This window comes from Colobus angolensis, unplaced genomic scaffold (assembly GCF_000951035.1).
Source record: "Colobus angolensis palliatus isolate OR3802 unplaced genomic scaffold, Cang.pa_1.0 Scaffold129, whole genome shotgun sequence".
Lineage (NCBI taxonomy): Eukaryota > Metazoa > Chordata > Mammalia > Primates > Cercopithecidae > Colobus > Colobus angolensis.
In genome coordinates, this window is record NW_012114141.1 from 573,358 (window position 1) to 600,804 (window position 27,447).

Consider the following 27,447-nt stretch of genomic DNA (forward strand, 5'->3'; position numbering starts at 1 on the left):
TTTCTGACAGTTTTTTTAACAAAGAGAACAAGGAAAACAGCAATATTTTTGATGGCAGCTGTTTCTATTGCCTGAGTGGCATGGACTACATAAGCTGAGTCAGAGACAATATTAAGAGGCTGATAAAAATCCTGTAATGCAGAGACAACAGCAAACAATGCGACTTTTTGAGCAGAAGTATATGGAGTAGAAATGACTTTATCTTTTGGTCGTACATACCGTGCCTTTCCATTGCTGGATCCATCAGTAAACATGGTAACAGCTGTCTCTAGTGGTGATGAACGAGTAAGTTTTGGTAGAATCCAGGAAGTATTTCATAGAAATTGAAAGAATTTTGACTTAGGCAAATGATTATCAATAGTGCCAATGAAGTCAAACTAGACTAGATTAGTCTGCCAGCACGAAGATGTAGAAAAGGCATTTTTAACTTCATTTTTTTGACGAAGGGACCACAATAATGTTTGGATCAAAGCCAGAAATTTTAGGGATACATTGATGTCCTAACCCAATCAAAGTGGCTATTTGATCAAGAGCTATTGAAAGAGTTTTAGAGGCTGAATTAGGAAGAAATACCCATTCAACTAGAGAATCATTTTGTACTATAAGTCCCCTAGGAGAGTGGATGGAAGGAAAAACTAAAAATTGTAAAGGTAAATTTGCGTCAATACGAGAGATTTGTGCCTCTCTCACTCATTGTTCTACAAAAGACAACTCTTGTTTTGCTGGTTCAGATGGAGAGCGAGGACTGTTTAAATCTGTATCTCCTGATAAAGTGGCAAATAGATGAGATAATGCATAAGTAGGAATGCCTAGGGTTGGTCTGAGATAATTGATGTCACCTAGTAATTTTTGAAAATCATTTAAGGTATTTAAATTATCAGGATGAAGTTGGACTTTTTGGGGCTTAATGGAGCAAGCTAAAGCCTCCAACTTGTGTTTGGAAAGTGGCCACTGCTCTACCCACAATGGAGGTGACTCACACATCCATTGTGTAGGGGCAGAGGAAGAGAAGGAGAGTGAGGGCACCGGGATGCGGACTTGGGGAAAGCAGGATTCCAAGCCTCTGAAAGAAGGGGTCCCGGAGTATCAAAAGAAACAGTAGGCTTAGAAAAGGGGAGAGGTCCAAAAGGACGAGAGGAACGAGAAACAGGCCATTCAGATGAATGCCACACATCTTCCTCTGGCAGACGGGGCAATGGCTTAGGAGAAGAAGAGTTAACATATACAGGTTCCAAGATAGGAGGCGAAGGGAGGGGATCATCACCAGGTTTCTCCTCTTGGGGAGAAAACAAGGAGATCGAATTCTTCCCCATCATCAGGAGGAGGGCTAGTAGGGGGGGTCAGCTACCTGAGGTAAAGGGAGCAGTTCACCATCCGCATTAACTTCTGGCAGTTGGAGAGGAACACCAGACTGAAAAGAAAGTAAAGCAACACGAATAAGAGCCCAGTCAGTATAGACAGAAATAGGAAGTAAAACACCATCTCTCATGAGTTGGTGGAGAGTGGCACCAACTCTATCCCCGTGTAACAGGTCCATAGAGCCGTTGTCAGGGAACCAAAGACAATATTTTTCAATAGTCTGAAATAAAAGAATAAAGTTATTGGAAACAGCCTTGATGCCACCCTGTTTAAGAAGAAATTTAATAAAAGACAGATAAGCCTGGTGTTTAAACTGCGATTCTCCCATAATAACCCTGGAATGTTACTAGTTGACAAACCCAAAAAGAGGGGAGAGTCAGTAAAAGCGTACTGGGAGACCTTACTGTCGAGACTGAAGACTAGTCGTCACGAACCCGCACTTGGAGTGCACTGAGCCAAAGAACAAAGAAGGCCACATTGGGCGACAGATATTGCGGGATCTGGCCAGCAGTCCGCATTGCAACAGGGCTCTCTCTTTGCTTCCAGGCAGATCGGCAGGTGGAGAAATAATAGACACACACAAGGTAGTGAAAGCTGGGTCCGGGGGGTCACCGCCTTCTGGTCCCACAGTGCCAACAATGCACTGGATATGCCAGCATTTATTATCGAGTTTAGTGAGGGTGGGGGTATGTTAGTGAAGGATTTAGGGTCATTTGATTATGAGGTGAGATGGTCACATGAAGTCAGATGAAGTAATTCTTCAGTATACAGAGATAAGAACTGACAATATAGTGTGTGCATCAGTAATTTCTAACAGAGCCTTAAAATAGGAACAGCAGTATCAGTTACAGCAAAAGCTGGTTCCAAACAATTCACAGAAACAGGACGTGAAGTTAGACAACTGGTTAGACCAGAAATTCTCAGAAGGGAGTATGCCTTAACCCTAAAGAGGCCTAGAAGAGCTGCAGCAAAATGAGGGCGTTTATAGCCCTACCTTATCCATATGGACAGGCGTCCCCCATGCATCCGTTTATAGACTTTCCATGAAGGTTGCATTCCATTCCCAGAGCTGTGAACATCTGCTTTTCTGGGATAGGAATCTTGGTAATGTGAAACCTCCCTGACTGCACATCCGTTCATAGGCTCTCTGCAGGGGGAAGCACACCACGTGCTGTTGGCTCATTCTGGCAGCCCAACCTGGCATTGTCTTTACACAATCCTGCATGCAATCTTGTATTTACAATAATCAGGAGCATTTCATCTTTATTCTGTAGCAATAGTTTAAAGGGATCTCCCTACAATGGGCACTCGAGTCATAGGGCCTGGAAATACGAGTGGGGTGCTAACAGCATCTGTGGATTGCCTATTTCATACCCAATCACCCACTCTTTTAGCTGTTGACCCTCATCACTTTCTGATCATTTTATACCATTTGGCTATGTAGAAAAGAGCCCTATCCCTAGCTCAAGAATGAATCCTGAGTGATCTCAGCTAATCACATGCATCTCATCCCCCACTTGCAAGAGTTTGGTTTAGAGGTTGGCGTGTGTCCTGTAAGACATGTGGATTTTTCTTGGAAAGGTTTCCTAGCCTAAAACAAGAGACACACATGAAGAAACAGTTCCTCTTTGCCTGTGATTCCTGAAACCACTACAGCCACCTTGCAGCACGGCTGAGGATGAGAGCGACCCTTAGGGGAGGTCAGAGCCAAAAGATGTGGAGGCATGGGCCTAACATTCTTTACCTGGGACCCACTCTGTCTATATGGATGCCTTATTATGGGAGAATAAAACGTCCTGTCATCGAAACTGTTTGAGATGGGAATTTTTACTCCTTGAATTAAAAGCATCATGGTGGATATAGCACATATGAGGAACTAAAAAGAGGGCCAGGCTGACTGGAGTGGTGTGAACAAAGGGCAACTAGGCGGTCGTGTTGTATTAATTTTCTTAATCTCTCAAAAGAAGGATTGTGTAGAAGCAAGCACTGAGAATGAGATTACAAATAGCCCTTTCAAGATTTGTTTTTGGTACTTTTGAAAGAACTTACCTACTGATCATTTCATTTGACCCCCTTGACAGCGTGGGAAGGACAGGACTCTATCTACATTTTATAGCTGAGGAAACTGAAGATCAGAAAGATTTAATGTCTCGGCAGGGCCCAAACCAGAAGTCAGGAGCTTTTGATTCTTAACCCAGAGCTTTCTTCTGTCATGACCTAGGGAAGGATGAGAGGAGGCCATCTGTTCTGAGAACTCCTTCAAGATCATGGCCTAGATGAAGCAAATGAGCAGCAAGTGAGACTTGTTCAGTGTGTCTCTGAACCATGTTTCCCAAGCTGTACCGATCCACTTTGAGATGACATGCTGGTCTCTCTGGATATCTTGCATGTTCATTGGCAACTGCCCTTTCCTATTATCAGCCATGCGATTGGTGGGGTTGGCCTTTCCCACAAAGGGTAGGCACAAATTGGCTTAAATGAATCAGAATATTACATTTGTGTGGCCACAGTGATTGGTTCAAGGAAAGACATGGTGACTCTTTTAACACTATAAGTTTCATTCATTCATTTATTTCTTCTTTTAATGACATAACAATTGCATGCCAAGCTTTCATAACAAACATTTAGCAAGTACCCTGGATATGCCAAGTATATCTGCGCTAAGTTCTGGAGACACAAAGATGAAAAAGGAAGATAGAGGCCGTGCCTCAGAAAAGCTTATAATTATCCAAGAAACACAGACTGGTAAATAAATACTCAAAATGCATATTACTAACCACTGCCATAGAAATGTGTTCCAAGGGCTGTAGGGGAAAGACCTCTACCTAAAGTGAAGCAGGGGAGTCTCACAAGAAAGGTGTCTCTGGACCTGAATCCCTAAGGATAAGTAGGAATTCACCAACAGAGAAAAGAAATAAGGACTCTTGGGACAAAATGACTGGTACACGCAAAGACACAGCAGCATGAAGGCAATGGCAGAGAACTCTTAAGTGACTTAGTGTGGCTGAGCAGTCAAGTGAGGATGTGAAAAGGCTAGAGGATGCCAGACAAAAAAGAAAGAGCCTGGTCCTGATGTTTTTAAGTGTTTTTCTCTGAACTTTGGAGATCCTGGATTTGATGAACTGAGGTCCTAATAACTAGGGAAAGGACAAGATTGGATGTGTATATTAGAAAGATCACTTTGGCCACACATGGTGGCTCATGCCTGTAATCCCAGCACTTTGGGAGGCTGAGGTGGGCGGATTATGAGGTCAGGAGTTTGAGACCAGCCTGGACAACATAGTGAAACCCATCTCTACTGAAAATACAAAAAAAATTAGCCAGGCGTGGTGGCAGGCACCTGTAATCCCAGCTACTTGGGAGGCTGAGGCAGGAGAATTGCTTGAACCCAGAAGGCAGATGTTGCAGTGAGCCGAGATCATGCCATTGCACTCCAACCCAGGCAACAGTGCGATACTCTGTCTCAAAAAAAAAAAAAAAAAAAAAAGGAAGGAAGGAAGGAGGGAGGGAGAGAGGGAGGGAAGGAAGGAAAGAAGGGAGAGAGAGGGGAGAGAGAGAGAGAGAAAGAAAGAGAAAGAAAGAAAGGAAAGAAAAGAAAGAAAGGAAGGAAGGAAGAAGGAAGGAAGGAAGGAAGGAAGAAAGGAAGAAAGGAAGAAAGAAAGAAAAGAAAGAATCACTTTGGCATTCCCCATAAACGGTGGGTGGCAGGGAAACCAATTAGGATACTCGTGTAATAACCGGAAGGAAATGCGGATGGCAGTAGTTATGTAAACTGAAAAGAGGAGCCCAGAAAAGAGCCTGTCCAAGAGCAGAATCAACAAGCCTTGGAGATGAGGTGGGGAGGAAGAGTTTGCAGGTGTCTGGCTTAGCTAACTGGGGGAGCGATTTGGCTGTCTTTAAGAGGAAATCAATCATGCCCATCATGGGGGTGAGGAATATAACATGATACTGGCCTGTTCAGTGCAGATGTCTGTGGAGAATTCAGAGGAGGTTGACAACTGGCAGCTGACATGGATATAGAATAGACTATATAGATTTGGGAGCTTAATCCCTGTAGGTGATAGCTGCTAACATTAGAGTGGATGAGATTCTTCGAAGAGGTTGTTTTATCTTTACTTTTGAAAGGAAATTTTTTGAACATGCCATATGTGAACAAACAATAAAGAATTAAAAAATCAAGGCATATGTAAGGACATCTCTTTCCACTATCTTTCAGATAAAAGTGTGAACATGATGTTGTCTTTAAAAAAGAAAAAATCTTTGTTGAGTGTTTTTACCTGTGGAGTAATATGCCAGACAAATACATTTGTACTAAAAGCTTTGTGAAGGACAGGCAGAACAGAGCTTTTTACCCTTTGTGGTTTCACAGGTTTTGACACTTTGGCGTGAATGGGGGTTTTGCTCTTTTCTCTAAATTGCTCCTCTCCAGTACGATCAAGCAAAAAGAAAAAAAATCAACATTCTCCTTCTTTAAAACTCCGAAGTAAAGAGATCCTTTTTCCTGTGTTCTGCCTGGATAGGCAGGGAATGGCTAGATGCAGATGTTGGCCTGGCAGGGTCAGAGTCTCAGGCACTGTTTCACAGTGCTCACGTGCACATAGTGTGGGGCCTGATGGTCTGGGGTCAAATTCCAGCTCAGCTGCTCTCAACTTGTTTGTCCAGAGGCAAATTCCTGCAGCCACTTAAGCCTCAGTTTCTTCATTTGAGGAAAGGAAATAATAATAGTGCTGACTTCATGAAATATTGCAACGATCAAGTAGAATAATGCACATAAAATGCTTAACAGAATCCCTGGCATGGAGGGAGCACTCAGGATGCGGAAGCTGTTATTACTGTGGCAAGAGTCTAGGAAATGGTGAGAAAAGGCAATGCTTGTAGAGACCAACATGTTTTCAGAACAAAGCGGGAAACACGAAGGCTGAAAACATTGTGAGAGAGCACCTACGTCCTGGGCAAGTATAATAGAAAAACTGAACTTACATTGCCTTGGGTTTGTCAAGTATTTTACTTAGTTGGATTTTAAACATTATGTGTGTGCACACACATACACGTGTGTTTATTCTTCCAATACTATTTTTAAGTAAAAATTGTTTTAAATCAGGTCTCTGAAATAAGTTGCGGCAATTATTTTAATTTGGCCCTCAACTGTGGCAAGACAGGGATTGCCACAGTGAAGGCCCTAAAGGAGACGGAAAGTGACTTCCCCAAAGCCATGCAGGAAGTCACACATTCAGAGTCCGCCTCCTGAAGGCTGCTGTAGTACTTGCTCTCTCTGGCTGAGTTTGCCACATGCTCACTCTGCCTTGTGAAACAGCAGGACTCTTGGCCTTTAGGAAAGGAAAATAGCAGCCTTAAGCATGCTAGAAACTGGCATTGGTCATAAAGCTGAGTACAAGCACAGCAAGTGACTTCACACAGAGCAAAAATGCCAAATAAAGCAAAGAAAGCTCAGGTCCTTGGGGAAACTCGAGGCAGAATTGACCATTCTTGACAGATGGATGAGGGGGATGCATCACAATAACATAGGGTGCTTGGAAGCTGCCTTCTTCTGGGCAAGTTTGGAGACCTTCCTTAGATTTCTGTTGCCCAAAAGAAATCAAGGAGCTAAGCCCCTCCTCTGCTACATACAATGGCGGGCATGCCAAAGAGAGACGTGATACTTCACTGCCTAGAGCAGCAGTTGACCTTCTTTAATGTGATGCCTTTATTTTTTCTTTCACTGCTTATTAACTCATTCATTCATCCTCATATTTTCCCACTTATTCATCCACCAAAGACAGTGGAACTGAGTCATAAATAAGAAAAATAATTAAAGAAATTTTTTAACTCCAGGCACTTTTATTTAGTAGGCACTGGGTGAAGCCATTGCTATACTGCACTTCATTTAATCAGCACAACATCCCTTGGAAGTAGGCACTACCGTTATTACCATTTTACAGCTGAGGAAACCGAGACTGAATAAAGCTAGGTAAGTTATCCAAGGTCACACAGCAAGTTGTCCATCTCTTTAGCTCCAAAGCCCTTTATGATTTTTTCCATCTATTCTAATAGCTTGCCGCTAGCTAGTATAAATGATCAAGTAGCATCTATGAATGCAAAGCAAAATTGGAATTGACCTGGCTAGTTTTTGGTGTCTTGTTTCTTCTTATTTGTCTTGCATGAGCTGATAGAGACAGACTAGGAATCCTTTTGCAGAAAAATAGGCTTGATCATCTTCCCTCTGGGCTTCTCTACTGAATTTACTTTAAATATAATATGGCTTCTTAAAAAATGTCAATGTGTCAACCTCCGAAAACCAGAATCTTACAAATTCAGCACCCAGAAGGTGCATTGCTCTGGCCTTCCTTTCACCTTCAACCATGATGAAAAATCCCTTATCAAAATTCAGTGGTTGCACCTGAAAAGCAATGGTTTCATCATTGCTTTTCTTGCAGGCATTTTCTCTTCTCAGTGGCTTGGAAGACAGTTATGACTGTGTGAAGTCATCTTCTCTTCAATGTTGTGTAGCTGTTCTTCAGTGTATTTCTTCCCCAAAAGTTCAGAGGACACCTGTCAAAGCCAAGAACTTCCTGCTTTCTGTCATCATAAGGGGGCTGGGAAATTTGCGACACCTTGAAGAAGTTCTGGGCTGTCAGGAATCCTCTGACCCTTATTCATGAGAGAGAGATTATATACTATCTTCCCTTAGTACAGTGGTTCTCAAACTTGAGCATATGGCAGAATCACCTGGAGGCATATTAATATACAAATTGCTAGGCCTCACCCCCAGAGTTATGATTCAAAAGATCTAGGGAGAGATTCAATAATCTGCATTTTCTAAGCTCCCAGGTGATGCTTAGTCTGCAGGTCCAGACATCAAACTTTGAGAAGCCCTGCCCCAATGTCTCATGTAAGAGGATGATAATGAGTCGTGGACACTATATTTCTAGTTTCAATTAAGAAAGGAACTAATGTTTTGGGTAATTATCTGGAGAAATTAAAGAGGACAAAGAAAACATCTGGTGAACAGAAAAAAAAATGCTTTATAAAGTTTACAGTACTAAAAAGGCCAGTGTACACAGCTTTCAGTTTATGCTCTTGGTATAGATTCTGAGTGCCAAAGGTTTTTCTCCCGTTCATGAAATGCAGTTAAATGGACCTATTATCCATTGGTCTCCTTCCTGACATAAGTGAATGTTAGGATTATGTCAGCCACAGTGTCCCCTGAAAGAGTGGGGAGACCACAAGCTGTTGATCAATGAGTATTAGGTTTAGTGTCGGGATGAGCCTGATTGCTGAACCCTGGGTGTTATGATGATGCTGAGGGTGCTATCCAAACTCAATGTAATACCCACAGCAAGATTCCACAGGTTAGCATTTTGTTGATAACATCTAATATCCTCATGGTATAAAGTTGATGACCCAGGGAGGTCAAATTTACACATTACAGCAGAGAAGTCATTTTCCTTCTACTTCTCACATGTAAAGTTTGCCCTTACTTTGCAGAATTACTACAAGCAGAAGCCATGTGAGTGATGAATGATGTCATAAGTAATCACATCATCTCAGCTCCCATGGACTAGCTAAGAAATCCTGGGAAGTAGTTCTGTTTTTTTACTGCTGTCTGTTCAGCTCATAGGCAGCTGGGATTTAAGTAGGGTGGTTGTGGGTGAGAAGGCCCCCATTTCTACTGGGAGAATATAATTAATTCTTGCTCTTTTCTTCTAACTTCTTAACAGGCAAGGAATCATAACTTTGGATCCTAGAAACATCCCTCTACTTTCTCTGGGGTCCTCCTTTTATACTTTTAAATCTCCTTTAGTGTCCTGGACTGAGGTCATGAGTCCTATGTCTTGATCTGCCATCAACTCTCTGTATGACCTTGGGCAGTTTGCTTAACTTCTCTGTGATATAGTGACTTCATCTATAGAACAAAGGTTTTGCATTGATTCATCTCTAAGTTCCTTCCAGTTCTAAAGTGATTCTCATTCATCTCTTTCCTTTTCTTGTTTTTGAAATTCAACATCTCTCCCCAACATTCTCATTTCTTTTCAAGATACTCTCTCTGCCTTCCACTACTCTTTCTCATCTCATCTCATCTTCTCTCATCTCCTCTCAGCATGAAGTAGTTACCTCCTGCAAAGTCATAGATGTCATTCAGTCATAGATGGTATCATTCTACCTACCTGGTAGCCCCCAGGAAAACAATTTCAAAGACAGTTTTAAAAAGACATATTTAGTGACAGTTAACACAGGCCCTTTTCCATATACACTCACATTCATTAGTATGATACTTCTACAAGCTCAATATTGGTGCAGAGAAGGAGGGCAAGAGCTTTGGAGCTGTATGACAATTTGCAAGGACTAGTGTATCAATGCTAAAAAGCAGCTACAGGTGCTTGTCCTAATCCTAATCCTTTAAGCCAGGCTGGTGCAGGGCACCCAGACCGCAGACCACCCTATCAGTGTGCCCTGGGCCTACCTACTCATCCAGGGAGCAACTTATGCCACCTGGATTGGCAGGTGGCATAAGGCAGTTTCCCAGGACCTCTCCCACAGCTTCCACTTTTGTTGTTTCCAACTAGCTTTCATTCCAATCCCATTTCCACCACCTCAGAAGTACTGACTGTAAATCTAATTTAGATCGCTATCTCCATGGCATTTGCCCATACTCTTCCCATCATTCAGCCCTTGTGTTTCCCCTACAAATGGTGCCATGCTGCACCTTCTCAGTTATCAGTATCCTGGCTGCTTTAAATAAAAATATGTGTCCTTGTCCCAGCCCTAAAGCGTGAAAGAGTCCAACACCATAAACTGAATTCATAGTATGACAAATGGCCAGTTTGTTGAAGTCCAATAACCAAAAAGCCAATTCACTAAATAATACATTAACCCCCAAACCAACTCTCTTCCAATTACTTTTATTTACTAAAAACTAGATTTCTTGAACTATTTATAACGTTTACTACAATTATTTTAGAAGTTGTGAAGATATCTGGAATATTTGTTGGTTTAGACTGCTTATGAAATTTAGTTATTATCATAAATGTTTCTGAATATCAACTGTAGTCATTAAAAAGCTAACCGGTCCCAACAGGGGATTAAAAATATGGTGCTAACTGTTAAAGTGACCATTTCTTCACAGGCCAAGGGACTGGGAGGATGTATTTTTAAATGTTAACAGTGATGACATCTAGGTTGTGGGATTATAGATGATGTAGGAATTTACATCTGTGCTTTTGTATTTCTAAAAGGAAACTATATCACATCTATGAGCAGAAAAATATTACAATACATGTTAGGCAAAAACACCATAATAAGACCTGCATGCTGACTTCAAAGAACTGACACTCAAGTGGAGGAGGAAGACACATAAACATTGTGTAGATTTTTAAACAAATGTGGAAGAACTTTAAAACTTGTGAAGATTTCTAACTTGGGAAATTTATGGGAAATCCTTTTTGGGGAGGTACGTGCTGAAGCTGCGCTTTCTGTGAGGTTTTTGAGAGATCAATTTGCAGATGTTAGTCCCTACCCCTTTGTCCACAGGGAGGAGAGTTGGCTGGGCTAATTTGATTCTGATCTTTTGAAATACTATTTTTGATTACAGAAGAGACCCAGGAGGGCGTGGGGCACGAACAACAAAGAAGTTAAGGAACATCTCTGGAACTGAAAATGAGGCTCTGAGATTCCTCTAAAGTCTAGACTCTTCATTTCAAGCTTTATTTGGGAAAGAGAATAGTTTTACTTTAAATTAACCTAATAAAGTTGAGGGGGAGGAAAACAATAACTGCTTGGTTTACAAAAGCATTCCCATGAGTCTTGGTTTCAGATTCAAGGATAAAATGAGTCAGGGTATGAATTAATTAGCTTTGTTTTGCATGGAACATGAGCCATTGAGAGTCCTTCCCATATGAGCACAGGTCAGCAAGGGTGCATGCTCCTGGGCCTCATCTCCAGATAAGGCCGGGATGGGCTGATTACTCGTGCTTCCCTCACTCTTCCTCAGCATCTGCTCATCAGGAGGCTCAGGCCAGCACACATTTTCAAGCCAGTTATCAGAAACAAGGAAGCACATATCCCCCAAACTTCTCTCTCCCCACTGAGATTCAAACCAGGAAAACTGGTATTACGGTAAATGTGCTGACAGGGCACCAGTCAGCAAGACTGAATCAGAAAAACTTAAAATTGAGAAGACAAAAGCAGTGCTGAGTTTAGCCAGCCAGGGCAGGCATCTCTGTACTGCTCTCTGGTGCTCCTGGACAATGCTTAAATACTCTTTAAGGAGGAATTCACTTTTACATATCAGGTATTGTGAGAATGATAGGGTAACTTACAACTCAGTTTGCCCCTGCCTCTCCAGTTTACACTTACTATCATAGCTTAATTATTAACACTGTCCCCTCTCACTTTCAAAAGTGTCCCAGTTTGGATAATATATTTTATGACCACTTGATGATAATAAATCATTTGCATAGCTAGTATTTACTAAGAGCTGATCACATGCCAGGCAATCATGAGCTTGGTGCTATCAACACTATCATCATCATTATTATCATCACTAGGCCAAGATTACATGTCTCCTTAAGTGGCAAAGGAAGGGCTTAACACCTGACATTTGGATTCAGTCAGAGTACTAAACTACTTTTCCCTTACCTTTAAGCTACATTACTTCTGAGCTTTTCTTTTCTAAACTTAATGAGAAAAAGATTCTTATCCCTTTATGAATGCCCCAGGTCTTCCCACTGACTGCCTGCTTGGTTGCCAGTTGAAGGGAAGAAACTGATTTTCAGGGGTTCTTGTTATATCTCAGGTATTATGTTATGTGAGGCCAGTCAACCCCGCTTGATAAATTGTGAATTAGGCTCTGGGAGCTCAACTAATTCACCAAAGAGTACACTGACAGTAAGTTGCAGAGCAAATTTTCAAACCTAGTTGTTCTGATTTCAATACCTGCCTTCTCATTATACCACCTTGCCTACTAAACCACTTTTCATTTCTACAAGCCGGTGTAAATTTGAAAAGGTAGAGTAGCAATTCTTCCCAAATGCTGTCACTGTAAAACTGCCCACAGAGTAAGGATAAAATGTCCTTCCACAAGTTGATAAATTGACTCCTATATCTAAAAAGTCTATTTTTCCCAGCTCAGACAGACCTGTAACATTTATCTGCAAATGGACACTCCACCGAAATACTCTTGGACCACAATACTCTTAGACCCCATCTTTCCCTTGACATGAATCTATTGTTTATATGACAGTTAAGGGTAACAATAATCTGAAAATAACTGACATGTATTCATTTATTCAATGTATAATGCATCTATCTAATGCTATCAATAATAATAAAAAGCTAATATACATGTATTCACTTATTCAAATAAATATGTATGGATTCTTTCATCCACTTATTGGCACTTACTATGTGCCACACACTCTTCTAGGCACTGCAGAGTCAGCAGTGAACAAAGGGGGCAAAGCCCTGCCTCATGGAGCTTACCTGTTCCTACATGATTCCGTAACAGATAATAATGATCTCATGAAAGAAAGCACACATAGGATAAGAAATAGAAGGTGGTGGGAAGGGAGTGGGTGCTAATTTAGGTAGGAATGTCAGGGAAGCCCTTTCTGAGCAGAGTCCAGAATAAAGTGTAAAAGTGTGGGCATGAATCTTGCAAAGACATCTAGAAAAGTGTTCCAGGCAGAGGAAAGAGCAAGACTTCTTATATTCTGCCAGACCCTATGCTGAAAGCTTTGTACCAATTATCTCATTTAATCCTCACAAACCCCCTGAGGGTAAGTGTCATTATTCCCTCATTTTGCTGCTAAGCATTTGAACCTTGAAGTAACTTGCTTAGGAGCACCCGGTTTTCTAATGAGGGAGGCATAAGTTAAACTCAGCCTTCTGGCTCTGAAATAATATCCCCACCTCAGCTACTAAATAGTTCCATGCCTTGGTCAGTCTGCAACAACCTCCTTGCCAGCACTTTTAACACAAGGTTTAGAGAATGGCTGATTGCTGAGAAACAACATCTGCAAAGCCTGCGTCACCAATGGGTCCACAGGGATAGAGCGTTTAAATGGTTGGGTCCCCAGGTTCACCAGATACTGCACTCTAATAACTGCTGGAGTCTCTTGCTCCAATGACTCTCCTTCAGCTTTGTTAGAGGCTGTGGGACCAGCATCCCAGGCTCTTCCTGCAGACACCCAAGAAATTCTCCCACATGACATCAGTTTAAGCCAAGCAAGAATTTTCCATCCCTCTATTGCATTATTTGTAGGAAATGGCTTTATTGTTTTTCTGTATGCAAAGATAATACAGGCTCATTGCCAAAAACTATTTAGAAATAGAAAAAATAAAATCACCACCATTGAGAGATAACTAATAAAAAGCCTACCATTAAGAGATAACTACTAAACATCCTGATATCAGAATTCATGTAATGTGTCCCTTTACCATGGACATTAAGGCTGTTTCCAGTTTTTTAGAATTACAACATTTTTATGAGTATTATGTTATATGTGTGTATGTGTGTGTGTGTGTGTGTGTATAAATCTTTATGCCCTCAGACACTGATTTTTTTAGAACGAATTAGTAACAGTGCAATATTTGAGCATTCATTTTAAGGTCCTTGCTATAAACTGCCAAATATCCCCAAAGAAAAAGTGTAGCATTACTTACACTGCCCCTTTCAGTGCACAAAAGTGCCTTTTCTCCTGCATTCTCAGTAATACCTCCAACTTTTTGCTTCCTTCCTTTTGAAGCTTCTATCACCACAAAAACAAGGATACAGCCTCTGTCCTAGTTGAATGTCCCCCCACAGAGCCTTCTCTAGCCCCAGCCTGAGCAAAGAAGACAGAGAGGAGAGTGTGTCATCCCTCAGCTCCCCCTTGGCCTTGGGGGCTGGTCCCCTCAGAGGGTTTATTCAGAGGCTGAGGGCACACTGAAGACAGGAGACATCACTGTGGTTCTCAGCTTGGAAGACTGCCTCACTCTCACACCCTTTTATTTCTTTATATATTCCTCCATCAGCTCCTGCCCTTCCAGTTATCATCTATACTTGGAGACTCTCAACTCAGGACTCTTGTTTGAGCCCAGACTCATGTATTCAGCATTCTCTAGATATTAATTCCACTTGTATGACTCACAGACATCTCAAACTCAGCAGCCCAAAACCAAGCTCTTCATCTCCTCCTGCCCTCTCCACACCCCTTGCCGTCTTCCCCTTCCTCTAATGTGTCCTGCTCACTCAGTAGCTCCTTCTTACTCCCAGGAGTCAGAGGTCCAGAGCCTAGGGTCTTTCCCTCATGCCTCTCACTCATTCTCTACCCCACAGCCCATCAATCAGTCATGAAGGCCCATCAATTCAGTGTCTCAAATATCTCTACTATCTACCCCTTTTCACCCCTCCGTGACCAGGACCCCAGTCCAAGCCAATAGGTGACTATAATTATCTCTATGTGGGGATTTATTGAATGGGAGAGAAAAGAAGAGGAAGATAGCATTTCCAAAACATTTGTATATGCCTAATACTGGGATCTTGTTAATGCTCATTAGATATACAATAAACCCATGGAGTAGAAAATATTACCATTTCACAGATGAGGAAACTGAGGCTCAGAGAGGTTAATCTGCCCAAGATTCCATACCAAGGAGAGTATTTGGAGCCTTATGTGTGATGCTTGCTCTACCATTCTATAGCAAGAGTGAAGCTGGGGGGCTGGTTCAGTGGCCCTTGTAGTGGTTTGAGTAAGAGGGAACTCTCCTCAATGGTAAGCTCCTTGAGGATAAAGAGTGAGCGTGAATCACTTTCTGTGTCTCATAGGGTTTAGCTCAGGGCCTGATCAAGTACTGCCTCTGTCATTTATCAGAGACAGGAGAGTTTAGCAGTTAAGGGAATGAACTCTGGAACTGGACTGTCTGGATTCAAACCCCAGCTCTGCTAATTACTGGCTATGGAACCTTTAGCAAGTTACTTACTCTCTTTGTAGTGGGCTAAACAGTGGCCCCCAAAAAGATATGTCCGTGCCCTGAGTCCTAAATCCTGTGCATGTGAATTTATTTGAAAGAGCCTTTGCAGATCTAATTAAGTAAAGGATCTCAAGATGAGAAGGTCATCCTGGATTAACCAGGTGGGCCCCAATTCTAGTGACACAGAGGAGAGACAGAAGAGAAAAGGGCCACGTGAAGAAGGAGGTAGAGTGAGGCAGCCACAAGCTGAGGAGCTGTAGCAGCCACCAGACGCTAGAAGAGACAAGAAGCAGAATCTCCCCTAAAGCCTCTGGAGAGAGTGTGGCTCTGCTAGTACCTTGATTTCAAACTTTTTCCCTCCAGAGCCATGAGCACATTTCTGTTGCTTTAAACCCCAAAGTTATGGAGGCCCTAGCAAATGAATATATTTGGTCAATGAAAAGAGTCAAACTCTGTAAAATATTTGAAGGGATTTATTCTGAGCCAAACATGAGTGACCAATGGCCCATGACACATCCTTCAGGAAAACCTGAGAACATGAGCCCAAGGTGGTCAGGCTACAGCATTTTAGGGAGACATAAGACATTAATCAATACATGTAAGATATACATCTTATCTTATCGGTTCAGTATGGAAAGACGAGGCAACTGGAAGTGGGGTAGGAGGCATTCAGGTCATAGATAGATTCAAAAACTTTCTGGTTGGCAATGGGTTGAAACAGTTATTGTCTAAAGACTTGGAATAAATAGAAAAGAATGCCTGGATTAAGATACGGGGTTGGTGAGGCCAAGGTTTTATCATGCAGATGAAGCGTCCAGGTAGCAGGTGTCAAAGAAAAGATGACACATGTTTCTTATCAGACTTAAAGAGTCTTAAAGTCTGTGTTGATGTTAATGCTGGTCAGCTGGGCCTGAATTCCAAAAGGGAGGAGGGTATAATGAGGCATGTCTGACTCCCCCTTCCTAAACTAGTTTTCTCAGATTAAGTTTGGAATACCCTTGACCAAGAGGAGGAATCCATTCAGATGGTCAGGGGGGCTTAGAATTTCATTTTTTGGTTTACAATTCTGTATACCTCAATTTTCTCATCCATATGTAAGCTTATAATACTTACCTTGCAGAGCTGTCAAGAGAATTAAGTGAATCAATATACATAAGGCACTTTACAGCAGTAGCTGTCACATAATCGGTGATTTCAAAGTAGTGTTTATGTTTATTATGACCCTTTAATAGCTGTGTAACCTTAGTTATTTTTGAGTCTGTGGTCTTTTTCCCTGTGAACAAGTAATAACAAAAATGCTTAGCCTAACTATAGTATCTCAAAATGGGAGTTTGCTTCTTTCACTTAAAAATGATCAAAGAATTCCTTCAAGCTTCTTCTGTCCTATGAACTGCTAACATTCAGGTGTCAAGCCTCACTGAAGACAACTTAAAACCCACCAAAGGCAGTGATTGAAAAGATACCACATGCCCTTGACCCGACAAAATGCTCTGGCCGGGACATTAGGTGCTAGGGGATGTGGGTCCTTTTCTCTTTCTCCTGGCTGCCACCTGGTGTGGCTGGGGGAGAGAGATGAGAAGTGGAGGTGGGGGTGAAGTGAGGGGCAGATGGCCTCTGACTAATAACTGAGCTGGGTCATTTGTAATGATGACAAGGCATTACCCAAAAGATGAAGCAAAGGTGTATAATTAATACACAAGCAGTCCTTAAATCTCTCTCTGAAACCCTCCCTCCATTCCTTCCCTTGCTAATGAAGTCAGAGACAGGGTAAAAGCCTGTAATTACACTTGAAGTAATTAGAACGTTGTGAAATAGAAAGCTTAAGATGGGAAGCCCAAACTAATAGAATACCTATTGCTCTTGTTATTCTGACTCAGCCTGCCTAGGGTGGTGCTTTTGTAGGTCTCCACTGGGGAGCTGAAGACTGTACTGAATTTGCATAAAATGTAGACACACATGCACATCACCCTTTCTTTCCCCAGAGTGACCAAGAAAGCATCAGCATTGTGTCTTCCTCAGTTTCTACAACTTTTACCTATTAATGGAAGTCCAAATCAGCAGGACAGATTAATTTAAAAGCCCTTCCAAAGATATTTAAAAATCTGAGCATTTTATATTCAAACTGTTTTTCTACATGCAATTCTCCGTTTCTAGCTCAGTGCTTCTCAACATCAATGTGCCTGCAGAGCACCTGAGGGTCTCCTTAAAATGCAGATTTGGATTCAGTGGGTCTGGGGTGGGGCTGAGATTCTGTATTTCTAACAAGCTCCCCAGCCTTGCTGCTGCTGTTGGAGGGGACGGGATGGGCGAGTGGTACACAATGCGAGTAGCAAGGATAAAGTCCTTCTTGGTTCCACAAGTGACTTCGCTTGCCTCCTACCACAGCAATGATTCCAAACTTCTCATGTAGAGCTTGAAAAATGAATAAAAATTTTTGATTGAAGGGAGAGAAGAGAAAGTGAGGAGGAAGAGTGGAGGAAGAAGGGGAAAGTGGGTGGGAAGGGAGGAGGGGAGGGAGGGAGGGAGAGAATGTGTGTCAGTTCGTGTATGCACATGATCCGGTGTCTCTTCTTATAAGGACACCAGTCCTATCAGATTGGGGCCCTATCGTTATGACCTCATTTGACCTTAATTATCTCCTTAAAGGTTTTATCTCCAAATACAGTGACTCTGGGGGTTACAGCTTCAATATGGGATACACAATTTCATCCATAACACTAACTGACCTTAGATGAACTCCTTGATTTCTCTAGGACTTGATTCCTTCATCTGGGCAGGTTTACCTTGCCTGCTATACAGTGAGAGACCAGGAAACCTTAGTTCTCTGTAGTGATTGGTCCTAGTAATTGTACTAGTAGTTTGCAAAACACTAGAGAGACTCCTGTACCAAAGAATTCTAGGGCCAAACAAGTGTAAGACAATTGCTTAGAGACAAGAAAGAGTTTGATCATTAAATGACAAGAAATGAATTCATCTAATTAGCATTAAGTGTTCCACATATCATCTGTCACAGAATAAGTGTCTTGGTTGTGTTCCTCCAGACATAGTCAAGCATTGGAGGCTAAGTAGATTATTTGTGAGGTGAAGGAAATAGCAGGAGAGAAAAAGAGAAATGAGATAGCAAAGAGAAAACAGCCAATAAAATAAAGGGTGCATTAGCTAACAAATCACCACTGGGAGAAACTGGAGCTTCATTTCACTGGGACAAGTCAGGCACCCATGTTGAACAAACACCCAGTGTCAGCCCTCACTACTGAGGGAAAAGAGCCGAGATATTTATGTACCAATGAACCATCAGTCACTGGTTGAGATCTGCTCCCAAGGGATGCCTACCTCCCCACTTCCATCTTGCTGTGCTTCTGGATGGTAGCCATGGATACCAGAGGAAACTTTCAGGCAAAGAGATGCCTGAATTGGCTGTTGGAAGTCCTACAAGCTCTGCAAGAGGGAGGCCTGGGCAGTTCTGGGCAGGTTTACCTTGCCTGCTATACAGTGAGAGACCAGGAAATCTTAGTTCTCTGTAGTGATTGGTCCTAGTAATTGTACTAGTAGTTTGCAAAACACTAGAGAGACTCCTGTACCAAAGAATTCTAGGGCCAAACAAGTGTAAGAATGCTTGTTTCATAGGATTCACAACTAAAGCTCTGCTGAAGTCCTATAGTTGAAATGTTCAACTTTGTATAATCCTATAATTTCCAAACTTATTTACACAAATACTTTTTCATATAATATGTATTTACCTTTTAAGGAATAAAAGTTATGTAATGCATGTTTTGGGGCTATCAAATTAAGGCTAGTAGAGATTTCACTACATTGTAAAGGTTTTTAATCTGTTTCTATTCACCATTGTAGCCTATGAACAGTAACTGCTACCTAGAAAGTATTCAGTAAATATTTGTCATTGTAACTATTTTAAAGAATATCAAAAAATAATTCTGAAAATATTTTCAATAAAAGCAGCCTCATGAAAAATGACCATCTAGTTCCCAAAATGACTGTTTTGAAAGACTTTGGAATAAAGTTCAGCTGAATATAAACTTGTTGAAATACTGACCAGTTTTTTATTCTCCTTGCTTTGTTCCCATTCACTTAATGAAACTGCATTTTTCTAAAATTGAAGACCCATGCTGTTAGAAGCCATTGTCCACTCTACTAGAGAAGAAGCACTTCTCCCCAGATCCATGTGTGGATGCAGATAAGAAGCCTAATTTGCTAAAAAGAGTATTTCAACTTCTATTTCCTCCCTCTACACTTCATCCTTTGTTGAATACCAAGGTTTGCAGCTGTGACCCCATCATAGGGTGTAAAGAATCAAATTAAGGAACTTTTGACAGATGCATCCCTTTTAACCTTGATGTCAGGCACAATTTGCTATTTGTTGGCCTCAAATGTCAGCTGAAGCCAGGGTGAGAGTCCTTGTGACTCTGACTTTCTCATCTTCTGTCAAGACCTAAAGAATTTTTGAGCTAGGTGCAGTTGCTACAGCTGCAACAAAGTATACATGAAAAGTGGGATTTGCAACAAATAGGCTTTTCCTCTACAGATCACTGCTGCAGCTGGGCTTCCCTGCTATTTTTGCCCAACTGTCCTGAGAATGGCAACATCAATGGAAACTCATTGCTTGACCATCATTAGTCCAATGAAAAATTTGAAACCCTGATTATTACTCATTCCTTGGAGCTGAGACAGCAACCTCGAGGCTGTAAAACAAGTTCTTTTTCTTTTTTTTTCTTTTTCAGTTAACCACTTGTTATACCCAAATGCCCATTTCCTAAGAAGGGATATTTCCTGGGAAATTGCTTATCTTCCTAGCATTTGCAAAAGGCAAAAGCTGGCATATAGCAGCATTTTCTTCATTCCCTGCAAATGGAAACATTGGTATTTCTAGATAAGAGTGAGGAGAGAGAACTATGGCCATCTAGGTCCTCTTGGGATAAGTTTTCTTTACTCTTCCTTGAATAAAGATAATGTGAATCTTGTAAGATACCGTCTGTAAAAAATGGTCTACCCACACCTGCTAATGCAATGAGTGGGCCATTATAGTGCCAAGATGGTTGTTGGGGTCTCCTGACGTCAGGGGAGTAGGTGACCAATGTGGATGAAATACAATGACAATGGATATTAGTATTTCTGAGACCAGATTTGTTTGGGAAATGGGATATGTTGCCTTTCTTTAGTCAGATGTTGACCTGGCTACTGCTTACAGATGACCCTTATTTTGTCATTTACTCATGGGTCTTCCCCACTTCCCTTGCTGGAAAAAAACCTGCAGAGAAACTAAACTCCGTGAGGTTAGACATTGCATTCGATTTTACTTACCACCCTATTCTTAGTGCCTACCACCAAGTCTAGCATACAGTGGGGGCCAAATAAATATTTGTAGAATGAATAAAGCATCTGCAACACAATATGTACTCCTTAAGTGAGAGTTTCCGATGCTACATTGCTATCATTGTCATCATCATCACAATCATGATCATGATCATCGTCATCACCAGGTGACATTTTTACAGAAATATTTTCTCTTCAGATTATAGCAGAGTGAACATCAAGATCCTTTAATCTGCTTGTCCTAGGGAAGTTCTCTGGACTTCTTGCATTTGGCACTAGTAGAGACTTGGTATTTTCATTGCTGTAACACAGAGACAAAAATATATGAAGATTTCAAAGAATGAGTTTACCTTCTGGCCTTTCATGGTGATCTCCTTTCATGTCTTTCTGTGAATAATATATGTACAGTATCATTGCTCTGCTAATAAAAAATTACTTCAAAACTTGAGAGCTTAAAAAACCAAACATTTATTATCTCAGTTGCTGTATGTCAGGGATCAGGGTACAGCTTTTCTGGGTCCTCTTCATATATTTTTGTCTCTGTGTTACAGCAATGAAAACACCAAGTCTCTACTAGTGCCAAATGCAAGGGTCTCTCATGAAGCTGCAATCAAGGTGCAGTTATCTCAAGGCTCAACTTAGAGGAGAATCTTCTTGCAGGTTTATGCTCCTGGCTCTTAGCCAGAAACTTCAGTTTCTTGCTACATGGGTCTGCCTATAGGACTACTCACAATCTGTCAGCTAGCTTCCTCCAGAGTAAAGGCTCTGAGAGAAAGAATGAGAGATAGTGGTAAGATATAAGATATCATCTCATATAAGATATAAGATAGTGATAAGAGATAAGAAGTCACAGTCATTTTGTAACCTATTCTCAGAAGCGATATCCCATCACTTTTGTATTATTCTATATTTTAGAAGCAAGTCCACTGGGTCCATCCCACACTTGAGGAGAGAATATTACACAATACCATGAATATTACAAAGCTAGGATCATTGTGGACCATGTTAAATAGAAGCTTCCAGCCACAATGGATGATGTTGTTCCCTCTAAGCATACGTGTAGCTTTAACTTGGTTCTTTTAACCCTTTTCTTCTTTGAGAATCATGGGTTGCCAACTAATCATGCCTTGTCAAACTTCTCTTTCAAAAAAGGAGGAAAGAGGAAAAACAGAATGGGGCAAGTTCTGCTAGGAATAGCTTTCAATATGACGATGATTTCAGTTGTCATTGCACAGGTGCATTGGCCTTGAATCATGAAGAGAACCCCAATTACTCCTATTGGCTTGTCTGAGCATCAGTTTTCTGATGACTTACTTTATGGCTTCCTAATGAATATATTAAAACTGGAACTCTAGAGGTTATACTTAGCCCTTTAGTTCCTTTCCCTGCCTGCACCCCATCTCCCACTTTGCCTGGAGGCTTAATGATATATTTGAGATCATTTTGAAACTTCATCTGCTTTGTCTCAAGATACATGTTCAAAATTGTCTAATTTTAATATAAATCCTTCATCAACAATTAAGCCACCTCCCAATTGACTGCATTATCTGTAATTATTCTTCACTCACTAAATCTCTCATATCACACACCATAAGAAGAAAGAGAAAAGGGAATAACCTATATTAGGAGAGGCTCACTGACAAACCTTGAAATATAAATTGACACGAATGTGAATGTAGAGTTTTGTAAAAAAAAAAAAAATTTAAATAGATCTGCAGTTAAATGACTAGTATCTCTACCTTTTGTTTCCGTTTGTGCAGATTGTTTCCCAGAGAAAGCTATCCAAATCCTTGCTGAAGCATGGGAACACAGCAGGGAAATCGTCCATCACGGTAAGCAAGCCCTCCCTAAGCAGCTGTCTGCCCGAGTGGAGAGCCTGGGCGGACTGGCCAGCCAAAACCGGACACTTGGGAAGCAGACTTTCTGACATTGGGGGTTGGTGCCACAACTACTGAACTATTGAAATCACTCCCTTATTTTTCTTTCTTTCTGATTTCTGACAATACAATTTTGATCCTTCTAACTCTAGGAAAAACAGATAAGGAAAGACATTTGAAAGTAAGGTTATTTAATTCTAGTAAGCACTTCTGCATTTGCAAGATAGATTTTAGTGGAGGAGAAAGATGTAGTTGTTGAGCAGAGTGAGATTATGGAATTGTTTAGCATTTTCACGCTGTCAAAGCTGTCCTTGTCTCTCATTTCTTTTGAGAATTCAAATTTTGCTTCGATAACATTTTCTTCAAGGTGTGGTTTGTTACCTAAGAAACAAAGAGCTCGGCATTTAACACTCCTCTTTGATATAATAGTTTGAAGGTTTACTGTGTGATTCAGTAGCCCCTAGCCACATGTGGTTATTTAAATTTTAATAAAACTATTTAAAATTAAAGTAAATATTCACTTCCTTATTCACACTGGCCACATATCTAGTACTCAGTAGTTACAAGTGGTTAGCAGCTACCACATGGGACAGTGTAGATTATAAAACATTTTTATATTGCAGAATGTTCTATTGGGTAATGCGAGAAGTATTTCTAAATAAGAGCTTACATTTTCAAATGGAGTGCCTGGTACGGGAAACTTTGACATCGTCTGTTAGAGACCTTGAAAAAGGTAGAGAATGTGGTCCAACCATTTGGATGTACGGAGCAAAACACAAGCAAACAAACAAACAAAAAAAACAAGCAAAAGAAACAAGGTAGAAAAAACTACAAGGAAATTCTGAATTGCTAGAGAGGCAAATGGTCAGGGAGCAAACCTCTTGAGTTCTTTTGAATATTCCTTTTTAACTAGAGAGAAACCGATTTATTTTTTTTTTATTTTTTATTTTTTTTGAGATGGTGTCTCGCCCTGTCACCCAGGCTGGAGTGCAATGGCACAATCTTGGCTCACTACAACCTCCACCTCCCGGGTTCAAATGATTCTCCTGCCTCAGCCTCCCGAATAGCTGGGATTACAGGCACCTGCCACCACACCCAGCTAAGTTTTGTAGTTTTAGTAGACATGGGGTTTCACTATGTTGGCCAAGCTGATCTCCAACTCCTGACCTTGTGATCCACCTGCCTTGGCTTCCCAAAGTGCTGGGATTACAGGTATGAGCCACCACACCCAGCCCTGATTTTTTTTTTTTTTTTTTTTTTTTAAGCACAGGAAAAAGTTCAAAAGAGCTATCAGTGAAAGTCATGGCCATTCTCACAAGAACTTACCTGAGTTTATTGCTTGAATATTTTAAATGACACTGTCATGTTAAAGCTTTTTCTTGACTGCCATCTTCAATCATGAATCAACGTGTTCTTTGAAGACACTGATGGTGCTCTGAAAAGCTGTGGACCCACGGGTTCACTCCCAAAGCCCACAAACCCAGTAGATCCAGGTATGAATTTGCTATGGTTCTTTCTCAAAAGAACAAAATCTCATCTTGCCATATTTTCTCTGAGATATCCTGAGATTTTCTTTCTCCACACATCCCAGAAAAGTTTGATCTTTTTCTTGATTTTAAGTATTTAAATACTCCTCAACTTTGGGTCTTTAGATCAAAACATTGGCTGAGTAGCTTCTAGAAAACACTTGAAAAGGTACATTAAATTTTCTAGGTCTATGCAGTTAGGGAAAATCACAACTTTCCTCAGTTCTCCAAAGGTGTCTGTGACCACAAAATACTTAAGGGTCAGTAATCAAATGAAGTATAAGAGGCATTAAGGTGGTAAGGGACAAAAGAGGACCAAATGAAAAATACAAATATGATAGTTCTTGGGTTATCAACCAGTTCTGGAATTTTTTCTATATACCTGGACTCACGTTCTCTACTCTCAGTTGTTCATACATTTTTGGGTCTATCTGTCTTAAGACAGCCATCTTAGCTTTAAGATTAAGTGTAAATAACTTAAATTTTCCAAAATATTTGGAATATTGCCAGTGCCTATCGAGAGCGTATGGACCCAACTCATAATGGAATTGTTGAGCCCAGATAGAAAAGAGGTAAAATTGAATTAATAGTATCTTGACATAAGCAATTTGATAAGTATATCCATGTGCTGTGGCCACAGAATACATGGTAAATCCTAGCATTATTTGTAAAGGTTTTAGCTTATCTGCAACTTGACTGGCTTCTAGATTTTTGTTGCTTTTGTTGTCATTATTTTTCTCCTGACTTACTCCACCGATTTCTGCTCCAAGGCTTTGTTGAGAGTCACTAACTAATAAGTATTGGAAAATGACCTGTTGTGAGAAAGCCTTTTGGACAATAATTTCTTCACCTATGCAAAAATCTTTGTCAGGAATGGTCTGTACTTGGATGTTAGGGCTTAGATCCTTACATATACACACATCTTCATCTCAGAAAACCCAGGGACGGTCTTCTGAAAAATAGGAATTAGAAAAATTTGACATGGAAACTAGTTTATTCTACCATTTCTTGTTGGTCTCACTCAAAACAGTAAAGAAATATTGCTGTTTATCCTTCTCTATAATTTACCAAAGGGAGACATTGTAGTTAGTTATAGAAATACTATCCAATGCCATGTGACCTTCAAAGAAGGAAGCTCTTCCAAACTGCTCTTCTATTTCTTCCTCCAGCTTGGGTCCCACCTCTTATGTTCTCATGCTCAGCATAAATGGTGTCTAGTTATTCACCATTGTCTATTCGAGGGAATTCCCTTGAATGCCTAGAATTGCTGTGCTATAGTCACTAGGGTTGTGGAAAAACTCCTTGCCCAACATTTGTCTTTTGTTGAGTTTTGAACCAAACAGGAACTAAATTTGCTCATGGGTTCTGGAGCTAAGGAGTTCACCCTCTACTGCAGCTGATGTGTGCTTTTTTCCTTTAGGTGATTGCTGAAGAATTATCTGGCAATGACGACTACGTTGAGCTTGCATTCAATGCACGGAAATTGGATGACAAGGTAAAGTGTTTGGCATTAACCTTATTGAAGGAAGTAATAAAGCTAGCACACAGTTTAATCAGATTTCTCCCTGCAGCTATTTTTCCCTTTCTACCCACATTATCAAACAGATCCAAAAATTCAGAGAGGTCTACAAAGTAAAGTTTCCCCCACATTAAGAAGCGATTTATGAGAAGGGGAAGGGATTATAATTAAAACAGGACAATTCTATGACACTAAGACTTTCCAAATGCCACAGGTGAGATGTGCACAGGTAAATATGATTTAACCCCATTTCTAGGGACATTCTAAGGGAGAGGAGAAGATGCAAAAGGGAAGAAAAATGACATTTATTAAGCACCTATGTTTGCCAAGTACAGGTTTAAGAGCTTTTCATGTGGTATCACATTTATTCATTTGTATAATTCCTATTTATTGGGTATTAATACTCAGCCCATTTATGCATTCACTCGTTCACTCTTTTATTTGTTAATTTGTTCACTCATTCATCATTCATTTTCCTAACCTTTGTTGGGTGCTTGTTATGCATGAGGTGGTGGAAAAAAAAGATATATCAAAAATAGGCATTCCACTCTCACATCTGCAACCTGGAATTCATCACTGAAGTGAAACATACATCTAAAAAACAAATGGTGTAGTAATACTATATCCGTAATAGAATGTGATAAGTGATATATAATAGTGTGTCCTGGTAAGGCCAACTTATTCTACCTGGGGACATCAGGAAATACTTTATCCTTATAAACTAGTTATATTTGGATTTTAAAAGTGTCTTGAGTAGATTATGTGAAACCATCACAGACTGCTATATTTTTAACATTAGCATGAACTAGGTGCTGGGAACTGCAGTGTGCATTGATGTCAGTTGGGAGCAAGCTTTTAACTTCACCTTTTCACAACTGTTATGCTCCTTCTCCTTCATCACAAAACTTTGTAGTATCTTCCCTGGTGCTATTATAAGCCATTGGGTCAGTGTATAGCAGTTTTAAATTACTTGCTTAATGGCTTATAATGGTTTCTCTACATTTAGTAGGCTCTTGAGTACCTCTAATTTGTCGTCTGATTTATGTTGCAGTAAAAGAGGGTTTGGAGGTTTGTTGGACCAGTTGGGTTTGAAGTGTTTGAGCAGTTTCCCTTTAGTCAAATGAACACTTGCTCATAGAACTGAAAGAGCCACCCGCAGCACTTAAAATGGTTCTAAATGGCTATTCCCACCATTGGCCGTACTGATTGTCCAGGGCCCTGATCATTGCTGAACCTTATTGTCCCGGTGCTGGAGACCCCAGTTCCTTCATAATGTGGCTGTATCTTGTCCAGATCCTTAGTAATTCAGAGAACAAATCAGAGGCCTTTGCTCTAGTTTGGACTCAAGGTAAGTGGTCGTCTCAGATGGAAACAGGGCAAAGTTGTAAAATGGAGGAGTAAGATGATACCATAAAGATCATTTCGCACAACCTCTTCAGGAAATGAGGGCTCAGCAAGGTATGATGATTTACCCAAAGACACAATACTACTGCTCTGGTTTTCTACTGCTGCATGGTAAACCACCTCAAATCTAGCAACCTAAATGAAGAACTATTCCATTATAGCTAATGATTTTGAGGGTCAGAAATTCAATCAGGGTTCAATTGAGCAGTTCTGCTGTCTGTGATGTTGATGCAAGCCACTCAGTGGTACTCAGCTGGTGGATGAGCTTGTCTGGAGGGTCTACACTAGCTTTACTCACGTGCCTGGCACATGAGATGGCTGAATGGCTGGGCTTAGCTGGGACAGTCTACCAGAGTGCCCGCACAGTGGTCCTGGAGTAGTCACACTTCCTTTAGAGTATCTGGCTTCTCCCAGAAAGAGCATCTCAAGAGAATAAGGGAGACACTCCATAGCCTTTTCTTACCCCTTCCTGACCTTGGAA

The 27,447-nt window shown here is 40.9% G+C and overlaps 1 protein-coding gene across 4 annotated transcripts in view; it reads left to right on the top strand.

Moving 5' to 3' along the window:
* The window catches only part of CPNE4 (copine IV), a 510,039-nt gene that overhangs the window by 328,176 nt on the left and 154,416 nt on the right, over window positions 1-27,447 (top strand). For all 4 annotated transcript variants that reach the window (XM_011933669.1, XM_011933666.1, XM_011933667.1 and 1 more), the window contains 2 exons: window positions 22,401-22,472; window positions 25,464-25,538. In XM_011933669.1, the coding sequence (XP_011789059.1) occupies window positions 22,401-22,472; window positions 25,464-25,538 (147 nt within the window). The remainder of the gene's footprint in view (window positions 1-22,400; window positions 22,473-25,463; window positions 25,539-27,447) is intronic.